This window comes from Ceratotherium simum, chromosome 33, assembly GCF_057802395.1.
Source record: "Ceratotherium simum simum isolate JZ-2026a chromosome 33, ASM5780239v1, whole genome shotgun sequence".
Classification (NCBI taxonomy): Eukaryota; Metazoa; Chordata; class Mammalia; order Perissodactyla; family Rhinocerotidae; genus Ceratotherium; species Ceratotherium simum.
This window is the reverse complement of record NC_141932.1, coordinates 14,176,807-14,200,835: the sequence shown is the minus strand read 5'-3', so window position 1 is coordinate 14,200,835 and position 24,029 is coordinate 14,176,807. Positions and strand designations below refer to the sequence as shown.

The window sequence follows — 24,029 nt, the reverse complement described above, 5'->3', positions numbered from 1 at the left end:
AGAGAGAGAGAAATGCAAAGACATTTTTCTTATGTGCCAGGCAGTATTTATTCTAAGTGCTTTATAATTATTAGCTGGAGTCTCAGCTGACGCATCCCTTAGCCTTAGTCCCTCCCTCTGCCATGTCAAACTGTCTCTATCCTGCACTATCTCTCCTCCCAGTTGTGTGGACAGGACACTGTTCTCTATCCTTCAGATGAATCTTTTGTCCCTATCACTCCATCTCAAACAAATTCTCTCTCTACTTTTGTGCCCTGCAAAATCTTCCCTCCTGGCCTCAATTATCCATTTTCTAAATTCCTGTATAGTTTTTAAGATTATGTGTCCTTCTGTCCATCCACCCATCCATCCATCCACTTAGCTTTTCCCTATCTATCTATCTATCTATCTCCCCGCAGGTTCTGAGAATGGAGGGTTCTTGAACCAAACTTGAGGAGCAAAACAGAGAGGAAAAGAAGTGTAGAAACATGAAAAGAGGACATAGGTACAATTTTGCTCCCATATGCACAGCCCGTGTCTAGGAGGACAAACAAGAACGTGCCGAGAGCGGTAGCCAAACAGAAGGGCAACTGTGGGGCTGGGAGAATTTTCGTGGAACTCATTGCGAACTCCCCATGGTGCAGAGTTATTGATGATGCAAATGTATATTCAATAAAATAAAGTCTATTCTCTTTTTAGAAAATTGGTTCCTTTTTTCTGATCTCTCTGGACCTCATTCTTTTCCTTCTGGGAATGAGGCTCCTTTTTCCCAAGTTCATCTGAGCCTCAGGTTGGCTCCATGGAAAATAGCCCCTTTTCTATCCACTGCTCTGTGCTCCAGATTTTCTCTGAAAAGTGTCTCCCCTTTGGCCCACCTATCTGGGCCTCTTTTGTCCTCCCTGGCAAATGGGCTTCAGCCTTATCAGCAGGGAAAATTGAAAAAGAAAAAAGGAAAAGAAAAGAAATGTTTCACTGAAGTATAACCTTGGTTGAGAAAAATGCACAAATCGGTGAGTTATCACAAAGTGAACACACTTATGTCCACTTCCCAGAGTGAGAAACAGAATATTCCCAGCAACACCAAAATTCTCTCATAGCAGCTCTCACAAAGATAACCACCCTGCCTTCTGAGAACACAGGTTAATTTTGCCTGTTTTTGACATTTACAGGCACGGAATCACAGAATGTGTCCTGATTTGTGTTTGCCTTCTTTCGTTCATCGTTGTTTGCAAGAGTCATCCGTGTTGCATGTAGCAACGGACTGTCTGTGCATTGTGATGTCTGTGCAGTTTTCCATTGCATGATATAGCACCATTAATTTGTCCATTCTCTCTTCAGCGTCCATTTGGTTTGGTTCCAGCTTTGTGTTATTGCAAACAATGATGCTGTGAGCATTCTTGTGCACACGTCTGTACTATGCGTTTTTGTTGGTATATTCCTAGGAGTGTAATTTCTGGGCCATAGAGGAAGCATTTGTTCAAATTTAGTAGATAATGCTTAATAAACTTCCAAAGTGATTTTACCAGTTAATACTTCCAGTTACTCCATATCTTCACCAAAACTTGGCATTGTCTGTCTTTTAATTTTAGCCATGCTGATGGGTATGTAGCAGAAGATCATTGTGGCTTTATTTTGTATTTTTCTGATAACTAATGATGTTGAACACCTTTTCCATTCATTATGGTCTGCTTTAATCTTTTTTTCTGTTATATTGCAGAGTTTTCTATGTAGAAATCATACACAGATTTTGTTAGATTCTTTTTCCCATAGTATTTGATATTATGGTAAATTGTACCAGTTTTTAAAAATTTGTTTCCTAATTGTTTGTGGCTGGAATATAGAAAAATAATCAGTTTTTGTTATATTGACTTGTTTCCAATGACCTTGTGAACCTCTCAGATTAATTCTAAACGATTATCTATAAGTTCTTTTGGGTTTTCCACCTAAACAATCATGTCATTTGTAAACAGAGATAGTTTTATTTCTTTCTTTCTAAACCTTTCATTTCCTTTTATTTCCCTTGATTGCACCTTTATTTCCCTATTGTGTGGACCTTCAGTACAGTGTTGAAGAGAAGTAGTGAGGACTAGATACTCCTGTCTCATTCCCAGGAACAGAAGGAAAGCTTTCAACATTTTGACATTAAACATAATGTTTTCTGTAGGATTATTTTGCAGATATTTGCAGATACCTTTTATCAAATTAAGGAATTCACTTCTCTTCCTCATTTCTGAGTTTGTTATTTTTAATAAAAAATGGATTTTAGGGCCGGCCCGGTGGCACAAGCGGTTAACTGCGCGCACTCTGCTGCAGCAGCCCGGAGTCCGCCAGTTCGGATCCCGGGCGCGCACCGATGCACCGCTTTGCGAGCCATGCTGTGGCCGCGTCCCATATAAAGTGGAGGAAGATGGGCATGGATGTTAGCCCAGGGCCAGTCTTCCTCAGCAAAAAGAGGAGGATTGGCAGATGTTAGCTCAGGGCCGATCTTCCTCACGAAAAAGAAAAAAAATGGATTTCAAGTTTTATCAAATGCTTCTCCTGCATATGTTGAGATGATATGATCTCCTTGTTATATTAATGTGGCAAATAACCTTCCTTGGTTTTTGAATATTAAACCAATCTTGCATTCCTGGAATATGCTCAACTTGGTCAGATGTATTATTCTTCCACTATGAATGCTGGATTCCATTTAATAATATTTGTCTAGGCCTTTTATACCTAAGTTCATAACCTATAATTTTCCTTTATTTCAATGTTCTTGCTGGCCGGCCCAGTGGCACAAGCGGTTAAGTGCGCGCGCTCTGCTGCTGCAGCCTGGGGTTCGCCGGTTCGGATCCCGGCGCGCACTGACGCACTGCTTGTCAAGCCATGCTGTGGCAGCGTCCCATATAGAGTGGAGGAAGATGGGCACTGATGTTAGCCCAGGGCCAGTCTTCCTCAGCAAAAAAAAGAGGAGGATTGGCAGATGTTAGCTCAGGGCTGATCTCCTCACACACACACAAAAAATAAAGTAAAAAATAAAATAATGAATGTTCTTGCCAGTTTTTGTTTGTTTTTTTTTGTGTGTGTGTGTGAGGAGATCAGCCCTGTGCTAACATCTGCCCATCCTCCTCTGTTTTTGCTGAGGAAGACTGGCCCTGGGCTAACATCAGTGCCCATCTTCCTCCACTTTATATGAGATGCCGCCACAGCATGGCTCACCAAGCAGTGCATTGGTGCGCGCCTGGGATCTGAACCGGCGGACCCCGGGCCGCCACAGCGGAGCGCACGCACTTAACCACTTGCGCCACCCGGCCGACACCCTTGCCAGGTTTTTGATATCAAGGTTATGCAGACCTCATGAAATAAAATGAAATATGTTCCCTCATTTTCAGTTCTCCAGAAGTTTTCATAAGATTGATGTAATTTATTTCTTAATTGTCACTTGGAATTCATTGTTGAAGCCAAATGGGCATGGAATGTTCTTTGTGTGAAAAGTTTTAATTACGGATTACTCCTGCTTAATAGGACTATTGAGATTTTCTAGTTGTGTGTGTGCCTGCTTTGGTATGTTGTGTTTGCTAGGAATTTGTCATCTAAATCTCCAAATTTCTTAGCATAAAATTGTTTATAATATCCTCTTATGATCACTAATGTCTTTTTCCTTCTCAACATTGGTAATTTAGTAATTGGTGATTTGGTACTTTCTCTCTTTTTCTTTTTGCTAGTGTTTCCATGAGCTATTGATTTTATTAGTCTTTAACAAAGCAGATTGTGCCTTTGTTGTTTTTTTCTAGGGTACGATTTTATTTTTATTAATTTCTGCTCTCATCTTGATTATTTCTCTTTGTTCTAATTTCTCGAGGTGATGTTCAAAATGGTTAATTTTAGTCTTTCTTCTTATCTGATATCTGATGGATCATTTAATGCAACAGATAAATCAAACAGAAATTAGACTATTAGAAACAAATGTAGGTCAATAAATTTGACAACTTAGAGGAAATGGACAAATTGCTTGAGGAATATGATTTTCTGAAACTGACACAAGAAGAGATTCTAAAATATGAACAATTATATATCTGTCAAATAAATTAAATACATAATTAACCTTCCTATAAAAAAAATTCCAGGCTCATATGCTTCACTGGTGAATTCTATCTCATGCTTAAGGAAGAATTAATATCTTACACAGATCCCCCTCCTGACATCTGCCTTGTCTCTTCTTTCCCTGACTAATCTCCTCCTCTGCTCTGCTGTCTGTTCCTCCTTTCCGGAATGCATTTTCCTCCCTGTTTTTACCCCCTCTTCATTTCCCTCTCTCTCTCATCTCCTCCATTCTTTGAGGGCGCTGAAAGCATCATCTTTGAAGTCATCAAACAAGGGTTTCCCTTGCACACTGTGTGGCCCCAGGGCCGTTCCAGTCCCATCTTCCAGCCTCTGTTCCTCCATCTTTACCCTGAGAAGCACCAGGAAGGCTAGGACTGGATCCCATTTGCCTTGGGAAAGTTACTTAACCTCTCCTGATCCATAAAATAGGGGAGATGGAGGATGGCCCCTACCCCATGTGGTTGTAATAAAGATTCAATGAGGAAAGTGCCCAACAGTGTCTGGCGTATCCTAAGCACTCAACAAAGAGTTTAGCTGTGATTTTATTATTATTGTGTGTCCCAGGCATGATTTCATATGGAAGGAAAAGGAGTGAGGAGGGCATCAGTCGGTTAAAACTGGGCTGTCTCCAGGAAGTCCCCTCCCCCCTGGGTCACGAGTCTGAACCTAATCCCCACCAATTCCCCTGCTGTTCTGCTGAGGCTGGACCATCATCATAAGAGGATTGGAGCATTTGCTAAATTAGTCCTGTTCAGGGACAGAGAAAAGAGCCAGGGAGGGGCTCAGGGAGCAGGAGGGACAGGAGGGAGGATGGAGACATATGGGGGTGAGGGGAGAGATGGAGAAAGGACAGAAATACTTACACCTGAGCCTGAGACCAAGGAAGGAAGAACCGGGGAGGAAAGGAGCAGGAGTGAAAGACAGGACCAAAAATGTGGGGAGGGGAGAAATGCCAGGAGGGTCCAGAGGGTCTGCATCCCAACAAGATGAATACAAATCCTGATTCTACTTCTTCCTAGCTGTGGGACTTTGGGCAGGTCACCTGACCTCCCTCTGCCTCAGCTTTCTCATCTGTGAAGTGGAGATAATTAATAATAGCATCTCTCTGATAATAATAGCATCTCTCTGGTGGGTTTTTATTTATTTATTTTATTTTTCCCCCCAAAGCCCCAGTAGATAGTTGTATGTCATAGCTGCAAATCCTTCTAGTTGCTGTAGGTGGGACACGGCCTCAGCATGGCCGGAGAAGCGGTGCATCGGTGCACGCCGGGGATCCGAACCCGGGGCCGCCAGCAGCGAAGCACGCGCGCTTAACCGCTAAGCCACAGGGCCGGCCCTCTCTGGTGGGTTTTGAGAATTAAAAGAGTCAGGACTGGTTTTCACCAATGTCTGGCAAGTAGTACTTGCTCAGTTAATTTTTCTTTTTCTTTTCCTTCTGGTTTATGGAGGGCTAATTTATATACTATAAAATCTATCCATGTTAAGTGTACAGTTTGATGAGTTTGGGCAATTAGATACAGTCATGGAACACCACAATAATCAAGAGATAGAACATTTCTAGCACCCCCAAAAGGTTCTGTTTTGTTCCTTTGTAGTGAATCCTGTCTGCTGACCCCCAGCTCCTGGCAACCACAGTTTGCGCTCTGTCACTCTAATTCTACCTCTTCTAGAATTTCATATCATTGGGACCATGCAGTGTTACTGCTTTGAGCCTGGTTTCCTTTATTCATTATTATGCTATTCATCCACATTATGTGTGTCAGGAGTTCTTTCCTTTTTATCACTGAGGAATATTCCATTGTCTGGATGCACCTGTCTGTTTATCCAATCACCTTTTGATGGACGTTTGGATAGTTTCCAATTTGAGACCATTATGACTAAAGCTGCTGTGAACGGCACAAGTATAAGTTCTGTAAAAAACACTTTAGGTTAAGAGAAACATTTAGCATAATGTCTTCAAGGTTTATCCATGTCGTGGCATGTATCCGTACTTCATTTCTTTTTGTGGCTGAATAATATTCCGTTGTATGGCTACACCGCGTTTTGCTGAGCCATTCAGCAGTTGATGGACATTTGGGTTGTTTCCATCTTTTGGTTACTGTGAATAGTGCTGCTGTGAACATGATGAATGAGTTTTTGTTTGAATACCTGTTTTCAGTTCTTTGGGGTATATAGTTAGAAGTGGAATTGCTGAGTCACTATCTATTTCCAGATCTTTTCCGTCACCCGAAATGGACACTCCGTACCCATTAAGCAGTCACTCCCCATCCCCCCCTGCCCCCAGCCCCTGGCAACCACTAATAAGCTTTCTGTCTCTATGGGTTTGCCTATTCTGGACATTACATATAAATGGAATCAGACAATATGTGGTCTTTTGTGTCGGTTTCTTCTGTGAATGTATGTAATACTGCTGATTTGCATATTTTAAAATGGTAAAAATGGTCAATTTTATGTGATGTGTATTTTACCACAAAAATAAATGAACCTTTAATGGGCTCTTACTGTAGGCCAGGCTTTGGGACCCTGTACTTAATATAATAATCTCACTTAATTCTCTCAAGGTAGGTCTTCTTGATGCCCCACGTTACAGGTGGGGAAACCGAGGCCGCGAACAATGAATTGCCCAACGTCATATGACCAGAGACGGCTGAGGCAGGCTTGGACAGCGAGTCTGTCTGACCCATCAGTTCTGTGTTCTGCCCCGCTACACATACATATACACACAAATCTTAACCTGGGACCCAGTGATTGAGAGGGATAGAAGCAGAGAAAGATGACTTAGACTTGAAGAAACAGAAAGTCAGAGGCAAAGGAAAAGAGAAAAAGGAGAACAAAAGAGAAAGACAAAAATCCAGCAAAAATAAACTGGGACCTGGGAGACAGTCAGGAGAAAAAACAAAGGAAAGAGATAGAGAAAAGAAGAGATGAGAGACAAATGGTGTAAAGCTGAAAGTGACCCAGGAGAAGAGACAGAAGGAGAAAGGGACAGATGCAAGACGAAGTGGCAGAAGACTAGGATGTGATGGGGGGGCTTTAATCCTCACATAGGCCACTGAGGAAGGAGGGGGTCTGGGGGGCCCAGTGAGGTCACAGCGGGTGGGAGCTGGCCGTCTGGAGCCCAAGTCCCTGCTTAATTGGCTTTAGGAGCTCGCAAGGAAAAGACGGTGACCAGACAGAGGAGGCACGTGGACAGACACATGGCCCCAGACACAGAAGGTAGGGTAGAAGGAAGGGACAGAGCAGTCCTGTTTCTACCTCCCCTGGTCTGCCCCTCCCTGGAAATAAAACAATCACCCAGACTTTAAACAGGATTCAACATTTTAATGAGTTTCACTCTGCTGGGGGCCAGGGATGGGGGACCTGGAGTTCCAGTGACTGGGAAAGGGGAGGACAGTGGGCCTGACCCAGAATGAGGGACACCCCTTGCCTCTTCTTTATGACCCCACTTCCCTTGTCACTCTTTCTGGCTTTAGGAAGTAGAACTTTTGACATCCCCAACAGACAGCTGAAGAAACAGAGTTCAAGGAGGCTGGCCCAGGAAAAGGAACCTGGAACCTCCCAAGCAGATTCCACTCCTCACTTTGTTCAACTCCTTGAGAAGTCTCAGAAACCCCAGGATAGGGGTCTCTTGGGGTGTTACCCTCGTTGGCCTGTGACTGTGGCCCTCCAGTCTCTATTACTTTCCACCCTCCTCTAGAACATCGCGTCAAGCTCTCCTGACCCCCTTATCAAGCTGCCTTTGAATTGTTTGCACAAGACACGCCCTCCCCCGTGAATGGGGAACTCCATGGGGCAAGGAGATTCTTGTTCACACCTGAGACTCCAGCCTCCAGTGCAGAACGTGGGAGTCTCTGCAGAATGAATGATTGACATAGGATTCTGGTCCCGACCTTTGCACAGATCCAGAGCACAATGTCATCTCCTCCCTGTCCCTCCCTGTGACTTTTGTTGGATCCCCCATCCCACACCCCAACATGTGCTATGCTCCTCTGTGTATACTTTGTCTCCCACGCTCAACTCTGAGCCACTCCTGGGTCTAATGTCCCAAAGCCCAGCACGACTCAGGCCCGTGAGAGATGATCAAGTGGTGTGTTGCGTAAACGATCTTTGTGGGCTCTAGTGATCGCAATGTGCTCCTCAGAGATCCAGGCTGTGTGGACCTCTTCTGACCTGGACCCAGAAAAATCATCTGATGCCTCCCAGCCTCTCTTCACCTGACATCCCTTCTGCGCTGGGGCCCTGGAGCCAGCTTGTACCGGCTCACGAGCGCTCATCTCTTCTCAACTCTGAGTTCGGCTACTTCACATTGGTGGCTTGAAACCAGACATAGTGAGAGTATTTACACCATAGAAATGGGCAAAAGCTACCAATCAGGGCTCTTCCTCTTCCTCGGAAAGCCAGTCATTAAACTTCTACCAGCATATCACTGCCTTGCCGCCCTACTTTCTTTCACCCCTTGCCTTGTGAAACCCACCAGTGAAAGGCTCCTGGCTCCTGCCTCCCTCAGCCAAAAATGGAGGCAGAACTCAGACTGAGGAGGCAGGAGCCAAGGCACCAAACTTCCAGGAGTGTCAAAATGCCTGAATCCTTCTTAAAATTCTCACAGTGTTTGTCTCTGTCGCTGTGGGTAAAAAATATATACGGCGCTGCCCCAGGAAAGCTTCCTCAGGCCACGCTATGTTTTCCAACCTCACAATCAAAATTGAAAACAAACAATCTAAAAGAGGGAATGTATGAAATGTGGGGCTTCCTCTAAATCCTTTCCCCTTGTCCCCGTCTCTTGTACACTTACAGATGGGAAGCCTGTCCATCCCCACTTCTCTTTGACAAACCCACAACTACGTTGGTGCACCCTGTGCAACAAACACAATTCCTCCAATATTTGGGTGAAATTCACCTTTAGAAAATCCTAAAACAAAAGAAAAAAAAAGTAGACATTGAAGAGGCAAATTGCCTTCCACTCTCCTACCAAATATGCCCATTTCCAATGTCCTAATGAATGAGTGATTGAATGATGAAATGTCTTTAAGAAGAAACTAAGAAGAAAAATATATATATATATATCAAACAGCCCCCTAAACCTACCATGTAAACCTGATATTTGTGAAATCTGAAAAATTGCCAAGTGAATTTTTTAATGTCACTGGATGATTGGCCTAAGGTTCCACGATGGGGCCTCTTAAAGTCCGTCTTTGGAATTTCTAGAAGGATCTCTAGCCGTATGCTAAAGAAGTGTCCCAAATGGAAAGTTAAGGAATCGAGCCTCCCTACCTGTTTGTTCAAGGGCATCTCGATTCAGACCTAAGCATTACCCCCAAGTCAACCGCAAGCTTGGTTTACTTTCGTCTCCGGGCTAGTTCTCAGCACCAGTTTTCTGAAGTCTGGGGTTCATGGTCTAATATGCCAGTTAGAATCCACGTGAGATGGTGTTGGGGTTGAGAGAATTACTAAGACCTGTTGAGCTGCCCCAGGACAGGGAGGAGCCTCTCTCCCAGGGAGGAAAGGGGTGGGCCGTGTTCAGCTAAGCCGCACACGAAACCAAAGAGGCCACAACCTTTGGAAGGACCGCCAGCTCCCGCTCTTTCTCAGGGATGCTGTCCAAGTATCTAAGCTGTAGGGAGGCAGATTTAGACAAGAGGTGGAGAAGAATATCTTCTACAAGATCTGAAACTTCCAGGCACTCTGATCCTTGTAGTCCAGAGGATCCATGGGGTTGTAGGTGAATTTCCAGGTGCCTGTGGGGTCCTTGAATTCCAAGCTGTCCACAGGGCTGTAGGCGCCATAGCTCTGGCCTGACAGGGAGGTGGGGGACTGGGCCAGGGAGGGTCCTACAGAAGGGCCAGAAAGGGGGCTGAGAGCTGGGCCCCCCAACTGGGGCACCATAGGAGAGAGATAGGGATCCAGGCCACTGAAGTAGGAGCTCGGAGACCCATAGGCTGAGGGGGAGGAGCATAAAGCAGAGGCGGGGGCATATGTCATGGCATAGGGCGCTGAGGTCAGAGAAGGCCCCGAGGCCACAAGCCCAGTGCGTTGGGCCTCAGGCAAAGGGGACTCTGAGGCTGGACTCCAAATGGACACAGTGGCCACTGCCGTGGTGGGGGAGCCTGAGGGCCCAGGTAGAGGGGGGCTGTAGGAATCTGAGATGCCCAAGGGGTCTGGACAGACATCTGTGGAGGGTCTTGGGGATGCGCCTGCCTTCCTCTTGGCAGGACGAGCCTTGGCTTGTGTTCCTGGGGGCTGCTGCTGCTGTTTCTGCTGCTGCCGCTGCTGTCTGCACTTGGCCCTGCGGTTCTTGAACCAAACCTGGGGGGGAAGAGGGGAAATCGTGTGAGTGAGTGGGGAAGAGGCCCAGGAGAGCCCTCGTGGTGCCCAGGAATGATGATGCTTATTGGTGAGACAAGCCAGAATCATACTTCTCCAGTTTGCAATCAGTTATGGGGCACTCTATCCACCCACGCATCCATCCATCTATCCACCCATCCATCCATCCATCCATCCATCCATCCACCCACCCACCCACCCACCCATCCATCCATCCACCCATCTACCCACCTATCCACCCATCTACCCACCCATCCATCCACCTATCCATCCATCCATCCATCCAATCAGTTAATTAACACACATTAACCGTCTTCTACTACTTTGAGGATACATCAGCAGAGCTGGCATTCAAGTTGAAAGAGCCAGATTACAAATAAACAGTAAGTAAGTAAACCACATTGTATTTTAGAAGGTGATAAATGCTATGGAAGAACCTATTGATCAAGATGGGGGACCAGTAGAGCTGGGGCGGGGGAAGATGGCAACTTTAAGTGGGATGGCCGGTGTGAGTCTCACTGACTGACAAGGTGAGTTGACTGGCTGACTTGAACAAGGGGGTGGGGAACGTTCTGGGTGGAGAGAACAGAGAGTGCAAAGGTCCTGAGGCGGGAGTGGGCTTGGCAGGCACATTACAGGAAGAACAAGGGGACAGTGTCGCCAGAGTAGAGTGAGAAGGGATGGGAGTGGAGGAGAGTGGAAGAGAGGAGGCCAGTGAAATAACAGGGATGAGGGATTATTAGGGCCCTTTATGACTTTGGCTGTTACTCTATGATCTCTTCCTCTTCCTTTCACTCTGGGCCCAGGAAGGGCCAGGAGGGGCCCAAGGACCAGAACATCCCACCTGAACCCTGGACTCAGGCAGATTGATCTTCAGAGCCACCTCCTCGCGGGCATACACGTCCGGGTACTGGGTCTTGGCAAACAGGGCTTCCAGCTCCTCCAGCTGGCTCCGGGTGAAGGTGGTCCGTTCCCGCCGCTGCTTTCTTGGGGCGCCTGGGGTGAGGACGGGAAAATGGGACCCTCAGGGGGATCCAGGCCTCCCATTCTCTTCCTCTGCTGGTGTGAGGCCCTGAGGGTGCGTGGGACGCTGAGAAGCCCTTTCTGGGTGTTTATCTGCCAAAACTGAGGGTGCGCCTATTCTCTGACCTTCTTGACCTCACTCTGTCCATCTGGGAAATGGGGTCCCTCTTTGCCTGTCATGATGGGGCTCAGGCCTCACTCTGAGGAGGACTGTCTTTAGCCCTGTAAGGAGCTATATGAGCTTGGTTTTCACCCCCTTTCTAAAATTTCTTATGCACTAAGACGCATTCAGTTGAAACATGACATTGCAGATAATTAACCATTTCTAGCCTATAAAAGTGGCAGGTCCATCATGTTCAACTGAATAAGAGAAAAAACAACTAAAGAATAATGCCCCAAAAAACTGAGTGCTCACTTCTCTTAGAAATAAAGCATTGCTAACAGATGGAACTTCCTCTGGGTCCCCCTTCCAGATGGCTTCCCCCTCTGTCACCCCAGAGGGAACCACTACCCTAAATGTCTACGAATGTCCATCTGCTTTCCTGCCTCCCTAGGTGACACGGAGTAGTGTTTTGCAGTTGCAGATGAACACATATGGCTGGTGTATGGCTCTATGATTGAAAAGCCACCTTGTCAGTCATCCCTATAAGTGTCCATCTTCTTCCTGAAGGCAAGGGACCCCAGAGGCCCCCAAGAGATGGGGGCCAGCCTGTGGTGGGGAGAAGGACTGTACTCACTCGGGTAGGACACAGCTTGGTGCATCAAATCCACACTGGGGGCACTCAGGGCCAAGGCGTTGACGGAATAGTGGGGCCCCGGGTTCATATACGCCATCATGATCTTCACAGACACTGGGGCCCAGGACAGGGGCCTGTAAGAGAAGAAGGGGCAATGCTCAAACACTTCCAGTTACTCACAGAGTAGTGACAGGCAGGCTCAGGTTCAAATCCTGCCTCAGTCTCTTCTTGGGTATGTGACCTTGGGCAATTTATCTCTCTGCGCCTCAGTTTCCCTACCCATAAAACGACCCTCTGCTTAAGGTTGTCAAAGCTTCATGGAGAGCCTGTCTGTAAAGCAGAGAGCTGAAGCTGTAATGGGCATCCTACATGGAAGCCCTTCTTCCTACTCTGTCCATTAAAAAATCTGATCCTGTCACTCCCTCTCCAAGATCTTTTCGTTCTATGACCACGGAAGAGATGTTCAGCCTCACGCAGAATCTGGGAGAGTAGGGTGACCAGCTCTCCCTGGGTCTGCCTGGGACGGAGGGGCTTCTAGAGGTGTAGGACCTTCAGCCCCCAAACCAGAAGAGTCCCAGACAGACTGGGATGGTTGGTCACCCTAAGAGAGTGTACATTAAAATGACAGTGAGTTATGATCTTCCATGACCATTTTTGACTCATCAGGTTGGCAAAGATAAAAGAGGTTCTTTTTGTTTTATTTTTTTGTGAGGAAGATTGCCCCTGAGCTAACATCTGAGCCAGTCTTCCTCTACTTTGTATGGGGGATGCCGCCACAGCGTGGCTTGATGAGCAGTGGCGTATAGGTGCATGCCCAGGATCCAAACCCGTGAACCCCAGGCCACCGAAGCGGAACACATGAACTTAATGACTATGCCCCACTGGGCTGGCCCAGATAAAAGATGTTTGATGACTCCAGGGCTGGCCTCAGTGTGGAGAAACAGGCACACTCGTGTCAGGTCGGCAGCAGCGAGGATCGGAACAAATTAGAAATATTTATCAAAGAAAAAGGCCATTTTTTCCTTCTCCCAGCAATTCACCTTCACTGGGTGCTTCAGTGACCTCATCAGAAAATGGGAATGAAAATAGCATTTATGTCTTTAAGTTGTTGTGAGGGTTAAATGCATTAACGGCCATTTAAGGTGCTCAAAATAGTGCCTGACACAGAGTAAGTCCTATGCAATTGTTGGTGATCATTGTTGTTATTTACAAGTAGATGTTTCTTTTTTAATGCAGCATCTTTAAAATCGCCAAAATGTAGAAGCAGCCTATGTGCCCAGCAAAGGGGATATATTAAATAAATTATGTAAATTGTGTAAATTCAGTCAGTTATGTTAAGTAGATTACGGTACATGTGTGCAAGGGAATACTATACGGTCATTAAAAAGTAGGAGGCTACTTTCTATGAATTGATTTTAAAAGATCTCTAGTATATAGTTAAGAAAAATCATCCTAAGCTTGGCAATAAGACAAAAGGATGACAGCCTGTCATTTCCAGGTCCCCCTGGAGGCTTGTCCTACAGACCCACACAAGGATCATTTCATTTCCTAGAGAACTGTGTCTTTGTTGGATTTATTATTCACTATTGATTAGGGTACTTATTAATTACTTCCTAATTACTCTGACAAGGTAAATAGTAACTTCTAGAAGTTTGATCGCCAATGATTCCACTGATAGAAAAGAGAACCTCAAAGGATACAGTTTGGTTCCCCTGTAGGACTTAAACCAGTTTCCTATCTAACCTGGCAAACATTTTTCAGCAGTTATTCGTTTCCTGAGTAACTGTATTAATCTCTGTTCCTTGAACTCTCCTTTGAAACAGCTGGTCCTCTCGTTTAATGGCTTAAATAAATCTTTGAAAGTCAGGTTTTTAAGTATTTTTAAATTACACTTTGACAATAGGGGTGTGTGGTGTGTGTATGTGTATTATACAATATATATTATGTATAATTTGGTAATATATATTATATAATATGTACATATACAATATATATTATATATAGTCAAAGGAAAAAAATATGGTGCTGAGCAGTGTATATAGCATGCTACCATCTGTGATTTTTAATACAAGGTAGTGATTACATATATATTTAATATATTTATCTACTATGTATTTATAAATATATTTAATTTATTCAAAAATAAATTTAACTTAAAAATATAAATATATAAAATATATTATAACATCTATTATATATTTTATATATTATATATAACATCTGTTTATATATGTAATCGCTACCTTCTTTTAAATATATATATAATGCATATATATGTATATATGTGCTTATATATTCATAGAAAATTGCCAGGAAGGACACAAGTTGTTGTTAGAGTGGCTGCCTCTGGGGAGGTGCGCTGTATCCATACCTTGTTTATACAGTTTGGATCACTTTTGAACCTTGTGTGTGTGTTATCTTTTCAGAAACAAAAACAATGATAAGAACTAAAAAGAAAAAAACCGTGAGAACCTTTCTAGGGCTTCCTATTGCCCTCGTTAGCTTGGCCTCAGGAAACCTCTCGGCCTCTCCGGATGCTGGCATAAGCTGTTCCCAGGGCCAGGAATGCCTCCTCTGATCCGGACCCCCCTCAGCAGCTCACCCTTCTCCTCCTCCAGGACACAGCTCAAAATATCACTTCCCGGGGGAGCCGTCCCACACCCTAAACTGGATTTCACACACACACACACACACACACACACACACACACACACACACACACAGACATACTCTTTCTCGCTCCTGTTCTGCAGGACATCATGTGTATTAAATATGACGTATTTATAAGTTTGTTTACCTGTTTGTCTCCCCAGTCCCTGCCGGGTCTCCAGGACCCCCAATAAATATTTGAAAAATAAGCCAATGAGTAAAAAACAGATGACATTAATTTAGGTCCTGCCCCTTCCTTCATTTACTGTCCCATCCTTCTCACCCCCCATTTGCGAGGGGGAGTTCTATTTATTATAAATTGACTCTACTGTCCACTCAGTAAATATTTTTTGAGAGTCAACCATGCTCTAGGAACTAGAGATATAGCAAGAAATAAGACACACAGCCTCTCTGCTCTCACAGGATTGAACTTCCAGGTTCCAGTCAGAGAAACGGGCAGTGAACAAGGAAAGAGATTTTTTAGAAAATCAAAATCCTTTCAAAGACTTTCAAGAGCTCTGAGGGAAATTAAACGGGGTCATCTGAGAGTGATGGGGTTTGGGGTAAGGATGAGGCATCTAATTTAGATGAATGACCAGGGAAGACCTCTCTGGAAGGAGGTGACTTTGGAGCTGCAAGATGAAGGACTCTTATCAGCGAAGGGGAGATCTCGGGGAGGAGGCTTCGGGGCAGAGAGAACAGCAGGTGCAAAGCCCTGGAGGCTGGAATCGTTTTGTCTTGTTGGAGGAGAAACAAGCTGTCCAGTGTCACAGGAGCAGAGAGATCAAGGGAGAAAATGACTTGGATTATAAGACTTGATAGGAAAGTCATGGGAAGGCTCAGTGCTGATAATAATAATAAAAGCAAGAACAACAACTTTCAATCCTAAGAATCAACAGCCTTCCTCGGTAGTGCCCCGTAATCTTCAGCCTGGTATTCACACCCTCGTGTTGTTCCCTGTCACTGAGCAGGGCAGATGTGTGCAACCAATAGGATATTGCAGACAAGACAGTGTGACTTCCAGGGTTGGGACTTGGTCCAAGGAAAGCCAGCTGCCATGGTACGAGGACGCTCGAGCAGTCTCATGGAGAGGTCTGTGTGGCCAGGAACTGAGGCCTCCTGCCAACAGCCACGGGAATGAGCCACCATGGAAGTTGATTCTCCAACCTTAGTCAACATCTGACTATAAGCACGAGAGACCCTGGGCCAGAATCATCCAGTAAAGCTGCCCCTGGATTCCCGTCCCTCAGAAACTGTATAATATCATAAACGTTTACTGTTTTAAGCTGCTAAGTTTTGAGGTAACTTGTTACACAGCCATAGATAACCAATACACAAGCCTTCTCTATGCAGGATGTCATTCAGTCCTCAGTATAACCTTGGGACATAGACACTGTATTACTATTATGTTCCCATTTTAGAGATGAGAACATCTTCAGGCATGGGCACCATGACTCGCCCAGGATCACACACAGGCTGTGGTGGGAACCTGGGATTCCAGCCCTGGAGAATTCCCGAAGGTCCTGTTCTCCCAGCCCCAGAGCACGGGTTCCCTCTGTCCTCTCTCCCTTCTTCAAGGAGCGGTGACATTTCATCGAAACCTCCAGAGAGAGTGGAAACAGGGAGATTTCTGAACTTGCCCTGCTAGGGACAATTTGCAAGGCCTGGAGCAAAAGCATCTACTTCCACTGTCTTCACCGTCAAATCTGCACATATTTATCCTTAAGCAGCTGGCCTTCCAGGAAAAGTCTAGAATTCCCTCGCTCCGATGATCCCATCCCACTGGTAGGGAATCTGAGCCTCAGGGAGAGGAAGGTGCTCACCCAAGATCAAGTAGCTGATAATGATAATGACCTCCAGGATTGAGGGTCTGCCCACTCCTCAGATCTCCAGGAAGTGCTTTGTGGACAGGACATCAGCAAAGAGTAATAACAACAAAAAATATCAGATACCCACTGAAACCTTTCTCTGGGTTTGGCAGCAAACCAGGCAGCTGATATCAGGACCCCCAGGACTCCTTCCCTCTGCAGACACTGAGCCAAAGGCTTTATTGTCCCATCTCAAGGAGCACAGACAACTACAATGTCTACCTTTCATTGAGAATTTACAATGAGCCTGACAGCAACCCTATCATCATCCTGCCGGGTGAATCTCGAGACAACGATGCTTCATAATCCCAGAAGGTGGGGCAAGGGAGACCAACATCCCTGCCCTGGGGACCAACCTGCGGGGTGAGGCTAGTGCTCAAGGGCTCCTGGTGTCCAGCATCCACTGGGTCCCAGTTCCCACCAGAGCAGGTGCTCTGACAGGCGAGGCCTGAAGGCTCACACCCACCTTGTGGGCAGACGTGGAGATAATCCCATTCCACAGATGGGAAAATGAGCCTGAGGTTGAGGAGGAAGGTGCCCGCCCCAGGTCAGGTAGCTGACAGCCAGAAGGACCCCCAGCTGGGATGCCCAGCTGCAGAGACACTGCACTGAGGGCCTTGGGAACAAGATCTCGGGGAACAAGAATCCAGCAAAGATTTCCTACGGGGTAGGTTCTATTATCATCCCCACTTCACAGAAGAGGAAACCGATGCTCAGAGAAGTAGAGACCCTGGTCCTGTCAGCCATGTCAGTGGCAGAGCCAGGGCTGAGCCAGCACATGTTCCCCGAGCCTGTACCGTCCTGACCACCAACCTCCTCAGCCTCTTAGGATGCTCACCACAGCCCCACGGAGCTCAGATGTCCATTTCTCAGATGAGGAAACTAAGGCTGAGAGAGGTTCCGTCAATTCCCGAGGTCACACGAAGGGTGAATGGCATAGCCAGGAATAGAACCCAGATCTCTAGGGCCTCAGAGCCTTACCCTTGACCCCCAAATCCACTTGGGATCCCCCAAAGCAGGATGAGGCCAGCCCCCTCCCCTGCACTCATTGCAGTCTAGGCCTACGACACGGGCTTCCCGTGGCTCATCTGACTGGATCATCACAGCAACTCGTCATTGTCCCCACTTTGCAGATGAAGAAACTGAGGCCCAGAGAGGTCACGTGAAGGGCCCAAGGCCACACAGCAAGAAAAAAGCAGGCTTTAACCCAGCCTCATGTGGTTCCACTTCAGCCCTTGGCAAGACTCCTCCAGCTCAGCCGCATTCAAGGCCCTCCTTTGTCGGATCTCTGCAGTCGCCATTGGCTCTGCCATCTGGTGGGACAAGCGGCTGGGGTGCATGTGCCCACTACCCGAGGTGGGACCTGGGGGAAGCCGGAGCCTCCGGGTGCAGTGAGGTCCCCAAATAATCAATTCCCCACCACTGTGATCCCCAAATCGTCACATTCCCAGCACCCTCGGGCAGTCTCATCATCTACCCTTCCTCCCTCCGCTGCAGCCTCAAAACCCGGGCCCTCTGTGTGTGTGTCTCTTTGATTCTATTTCTGTCATTCAACATCTATTCAACAAATATTTAGGCACCCCAACCACATGCCAGGCACTCAAATATTTGGAAATCAAGGTTCAGTGGGGAGATGGGCAATTAGTGGATAAACGCACAAAGGAAGAGAAAGTTTCAGTCAGTGATAAGAGTTTTAAAGAAAATACTCCAAGGAGATGTGCTAGGGGGCTGCCTTGAACAGGGGTGGTAGCCCCAGCCGTGGAGGCCTAGAGAGCTCGGTTGTGTCACCTCACCAACAAGCCATCCCTGAATGCTCCAGTGCCTCCATGCCGTGGGCCAGTCCCCCTTGCTGTCTGCCCTCACTCCCTCATGCTGCAGTCACAGCCCAGCCCCGTTTCCCCACACGTCAGGATGGACCCTCTGTTCCATGTATGATTATTCAGCAAACATCACATGCTCCTTCTTATTAGACCCCGTGCCGCACACTGAAAACACAGCCAGGAATAAAATGAACCCAACTTCTGCCCTCTCCTCTCCCCTCTCTCCCTCCCGCTTCCTCCATCCCCTCTGCCGACGACCTCACCTTCAGAAAGGAAGGATGGAGGCCCAGGTCCTGGACGGAGTCGTCAGATGGCAGAGGCTGGAGGAAACCAGTCCCCTCACATGGGGAGATTTTAAGCCCTGGCTGGGAGTGATGTCATTTGCCGTGGCCTGGATCTCGGAGGGTAATCCTGGCCCCGGGTGGGGGACTCGACTGGGAGCCAGGAGGTGACATTGGCCGGGAGGGGGAGGGGCACCGTCTGCCTAATCCCCTCCTCTCCACCCCATGACATCTTGGCAATTAGGGCTGACGGGGAAGGGAGGCCCCAGCTCCTGCCTGTGACCAGAAGCTCCAACACCTCAGGGATGTTCTTCCTTAGGTCTAACTGGTGTCCCTCCTGCTTTGACTGTACCGTCAAAGAGGAAGGAGAGAAATGCTGGGTGTCCTGAGAGATCATTTGAAAAATGAGGGGTGCAGGGCTATCTGGATCTTTTAACTGGGTCACCCTTTCTCTCCCCAACTGTCTGCCAACTAGTGCCTCCCTGCACTGCCCCATTGTTCTCTTTTTCTGCCTTAGTTTCCCTTTTTCTGTCTCAGCTTCTATCACTCTCGTCTCTGACCTTCCTGTCTCTACGTCATCAGACATCAATTTCTCCCACTTCCTCTTCCTCTCTGGACTCTCTCTCCCTCCCTCCACACCACTGGTCTTTGTTTAGGGTCTCTGTGCCTCAGTTTCTCTTTTCTTTGGGCCTCAGGCTATGCCACCTCTGCCAACTTGCCTGTGTGCCCCTCTCATTCTCCATCTCTGTTTCTCTCTGTCCCTGTCTTTTTCGATTTTCCTGTATTTCCGTCTTGGTCTCTCTCATTCTCCATCTCTCTCATTCTCTGTCTCTCTCTGTGACTCTGTCTCTGTTTTGGTCTTGGTGTCTCTGTCTCTCTCAGCCTCTGTGTCTCTCTGTCCCCATCTCCCTGTCTGTCTACCTCCCCTCAGGACCTCTGTTCTTCTTGATCCGACCTCTGGAGCTCCAGCGTCTGTTACTGTTCTCTCTCTTTTCCCTGCCTATCCCTCTGATTCTCGCTTTCTTTCTCTCTAGCTTTCCTTTCATTTCTGTCTTTATCCCCATCCTGGCACCTCTCTTGGTCTGTACCCCTGATTGCCCTTGTGTCTATCTCCCTCTGGCCCTCTCTCTGGAGACTAATATCTCCCTGAGCTCCTGGACCCCACATGGGTCTGTTCTACTTCCCCATACACCCAAACATGTACATGCACATGCACACGCACACACACATATGTGCGTGAGATCGTGGTAATCCTGCCTTGTGGCTGGGTCATTGTGCCTCACCATAAGGGGCCCTTTCTTTCTCCACATCTCCCCCCACTAACCCCCTGCTAGGAGAGATTAAGGCCAGCAGCCTGGCTGGGGAATCAGGGCAGGTCTCATTAGCTTGAAGAGCCAGGGTGACAGGGAAAGAGGGAGGGGCCATCTGACCCTCGGGGACCAGTCAGGAGGCTACTGAGGGGAGAATCCAGTCCTATGACAGACCCTCCTGGCCCACCAGAGCTGGGAAGGAAAGTTGGCCATGCAGCGGGGGAGGAAAGAATAGGTTCTCGCACGCCAGCTTCCCTACATCACCTCCTCCGGGAACTTTGACACCAATTTGCTCTCCCTCCTGGGTGGGAGGGTGTGGAGAGGTGGGTTTGGAAGGTCATGCATGTGGCCCTGGCATCTAATCTGGGCTCTTCCTCTTCTCAACTGTATCCCCCGGAGCAAGCTGCTTTCTCTCTCGTCTACACCCGGTGACTCAGGCAGAAGTCTTGGCATTCAGCCTTGCCCTTCCCCTTTTTTCCTCATCCTCCACATCCAATCCATCCATAAATCCTGTCATCTCTTCTTTCAGATAATTGTCCTGCTGAAAACCACAAAGCACTGCTGGGGGATGTTAAAGAGGACCCAAGTCAATAGCGAACTATACCATGCTCATGGATTGGAAGACTCGGTAGTGTTAAAATGTGAATTCTTCTCAAACTAATCTTTAAATTCACTGCAATTCCAATCAAAATCCCAGGGGGATGTTTTTTTTTTTTTAGAAATTGACAAGCTGACTCAAAATTTATATGGAAAAGAAATAAACAATAAAAAAATAAATATTTTTACTTGGAAAAAATTTATATGGAAATTCAAAAGATCTAATATAGTCAAAACAATCAGGAAAAAAATGCTAGTTGGAGAACTTATACTACGTGACTTCAAGACTTATTGTCATGCTCCAGTAATCAAGACAGGATGGTATGAATAAGGACTAACAAATAGACGAATGGGACAGAATAGACAGTTCAGAAATTGACCTAAACTTTATGGTCAATTGATTTTTGACTAAAGTGCCAAAGTAAGTCAACAGGAAAATCTTTTCAATAAATTATGCTCGAACAACTGGATAGTCATATTAAAAAAAAGAAAAAAAAAGAACCTCAATCTCTCCCGCACACAATATACAAAATTAATTTGAGATAGATCATAGTCCTAAGTGCAAAAAGCAAAAGTATAAATTTCCTGGGAAAAAAACAGAGAGAAATTTTCTTGACCTGGGAGTAGGCAAAGTTTTCTTAGACAGGACACAGAAAACAATAAGCACGAAATAGAAAATGGATAAATTATGGGCCAGCCCGGTGGGGTAGTGGGTAAGTTTGTGTGCTCTGCTTCGGCAGCCCAGGGTTCATGGGTTCAAATCCTGGGCGTGGACCTATGTATCACTCATCAAGCCATGCTGTGATGGCGTCCCATATAAAGTAGAGGAAGATGGGCACGGATGTTAGCCCAGGCCCAGTCTTCCTCAGCAAAAAGAGGAGGATTGTCAACAGATGTTAGCTCAGGGCTAATCTTCCTCACCAAAAAACCCCATAAAATTGATAAATTAGATTTGATTAAAATTTAAAAAATTCTACTCTTCAAAAATCATCATGAAGCTAAAGAAAATGCTAGCCACAGTCTGCTAGAAAGTATTTGCAAAACATATAACTGGCAAAGACCTTATATCCAGAATACGTAAGACTCTTTCAGCTCAGTAATAAAATAGCCAGAAGGGACGCTTCACAAAAGATATACAAATGGCCAATAAGCTCACAAAAAAACACTCAACATTATTTGTCATTAGGGAAATACAAATTAAAGCCACAACGAGATACAATTACATGCCCACCAAAATGGTTACAATGAAAAAGACCAACATCACAAATGTTGCTGGGGAACTCTCATATCCTGCTGGTGGGAATGTAATGATGCAATCACTTTGGAGAACTGCTTGGCTGTTTTCTATAAAGCTGAACTATTTTAATCTTATAAGTTGATCCAGAAATTCCACTCTTAGGAATTTACCCAAGAGAAATGAAAACATATGTCCACAATAAGACTTGTACAGAAACGTTCATAGCAGCTTTTGTTTCATACTAGTCCCAAATGGGAAACAACTCAAATGTCTGTCAAGCTGTAAAAGAATAGACTGTGACACAGCCATAAAATGGAATACTACTCAGCAATCAAAAAGGAACAAAAGGAATAATGTATTGCGTGTACAACATTATAGATGTTTCACGAAACATTATGCTGAATGAAGGAAGCCAGACACAAAGAGTGCATACTGTATGTGATATTGTGATTTATAATAAGAAATATATCTTTGGTCTTAGTCCAATTTGTCACACAGAGCTCCTAAAACCCTTGGAATTTCCTGTAATGGGACTGATAAATGTGTCTTTTGTTATGTTAATGTGGTGACATTTGGAAAGCCCCTAGGTGTCCTAACAATGGGCTGGTTGCCAGGGGAACCAACCACAGGATTAGAAGTTTGGAACTTTCAGTCCCCCCACCCCTGCCCTCCTGGCATGTGAGAGGGGCTGGAGATTGGGTCAATCACCAATAGCCAATGATTTAATCAATCATGCCTGTGTAATGCAGCCTCCATCATAACTCGAAAGGAATGGGGTTCCAAGAGCTTCTAGGTTAGTCAACCAGAACACATGCATATGTCTGGAGGGTGGTGCACCCCAAACTACACAAGAGACAGAAGCTCCTACGTTGCGGACCCTTCTGGACCTCACCCTATGTATCTCTTCAGCTGGCTATTCATTCATATCCATTAATATCCTTTTATAATAAACTGGTAATCTAGTAAGTAAATGTTTCCCTTTGTTCTGTGAGCCGCTCTAGCAAACTAATCGAACCCAAGGAGGCGGTCATGGGAACCTCCAATTTATAGCCAGCTGGTCAGAAGCACAGGTGACAGACTGGACTTTCAATTGGCATCTGAAGGGGGGCGGGGGGCAGTCTTGTGGGACCGAGCCCTTAACCTGTGGGATCTGACGCCCTCTCCAGGTAGATAGTGTCAGAATGGAGTTAATTTCTTGGTGGTGTTGGAAAACACATATCAGCCTGTAGATTTCCAAAGTTAAGAACAGCAACAAAATTTTTTTAATCAGAAAATGGTTGTCAGGGGCTGGGGGCGGATAGAGAATGGAGAGTCACTGCTTAATGGATATAGGGTTTCTTTTGGGGGTGATGAAAATGTTCTGGAATTAGATAGTGGTGATGATTGCACAACCTTGTGAACACTTAAGCACCACTGAATTATGTACTTTAAAATGGTGATTTTTATGGTATATGAATTAGATCTCAATTTCTTAAAAATCAGAAAAGTAATTGCCCAGAGTGGAGAAGGGTATTGACTGCAAAGTGGCATGAGGGAAGTTTTAGGTGGTGCACTTGTTCTATATCTTGATAGGCATGGTAAGTACACGAAAGTAAGCATTTGTCAAAATCCATCAAACTGATCATTTAAAATATATGCATTTCATTGCATGTAAATTGTACCTCAATTTTTTTAAAAAGAGTATTTGAGGGAAATATTATTATCCCTAATATAAGCTTTTCTCACGACCTGGACTGCTGGTAACCTAGACAAGGTCACCTGCAGGCTGCAGAAGCCTCTTTTCCCCAGCCCCAGAGCCCCACAGGAGCCTCCCTTCTATTCTCTCCGCAGGATCCTCTATCCCTCATATGAAGATCAGAGCGTTAAGTCCTCCCACAATTAGATGAAAATCCATTGTGTGTCCAGCTCTATGTGATCCGGCCCCTAACCACTACCTTCCTTCTGTCCCCCAAGCTAGCCTAGTGCAGGGAGGGAGCCCAGAAGGAGAGGGGGACCCACAATGGTCCACGAGACAGGGTCCAGGAGCAGCTGGGGGTGAACAGAGAGAGAGACAGAGACACCGGGGAAAATCAAAGGACTGACAAAGTGAGATAGAGGAGAGCTACAGAGAGGGAATAAATA

General features: G+C 46.0%; 1 protein-coding gene across 1 annotated transcript; it reads right to left on the bottom strand.

Moving 5' to 3' along the window:
* Positions 1-9,720: 9,720 nt before the first annotated feature.
* CRX (cone-rod homeobox) lies at positions 9,721-18,862 on the bottom strand. Its single transcript, XM_004440206.2, has 4 exons — positions 18,747-18,862; positions 12,147-12,280; positions 11,231-11,382; positions 9,721-10,368 (listed from the first exon to the last, which is right to left on the bottom strand). The coding sequence occupies exons 2-4, from the start codon at positions 12,244-12,246 to the stop codon at positions 9,721-9,723; spliced, it is 900 nt and encodes a 299-aa protein (XP_004440263.1). The 5' UTR covers positions 12,247-12,280; positions 18,747-18,862.
* Between the last annotated feature and the right edge of the window lie 5,167 nt (positions 18,863-24,029).

Coding starts and splice junctions, on each gene's coding strand:
- CRX (XM_004440206.2), bottom strand. CDS start 12,246: ATGATGGCGTATATGAACCCGGGGCCCCACTATTCCGTCAACGCCTTG. Junction 11,383..12,146: donor CCAAGCTGTGTCCTACCCGA/GTGAGTACAGTC, acceptor TCCTCACCCCAG/GCGCCCCAAGAAAGCAGCGG. Junction 10,369..11,230: donor TGCCTGAGTCCAGGGTTCAG/GTGGGATGTTCT, acceptor CTTCCCCCCCAG/GTTTGGTTCAAGAACCGCAG.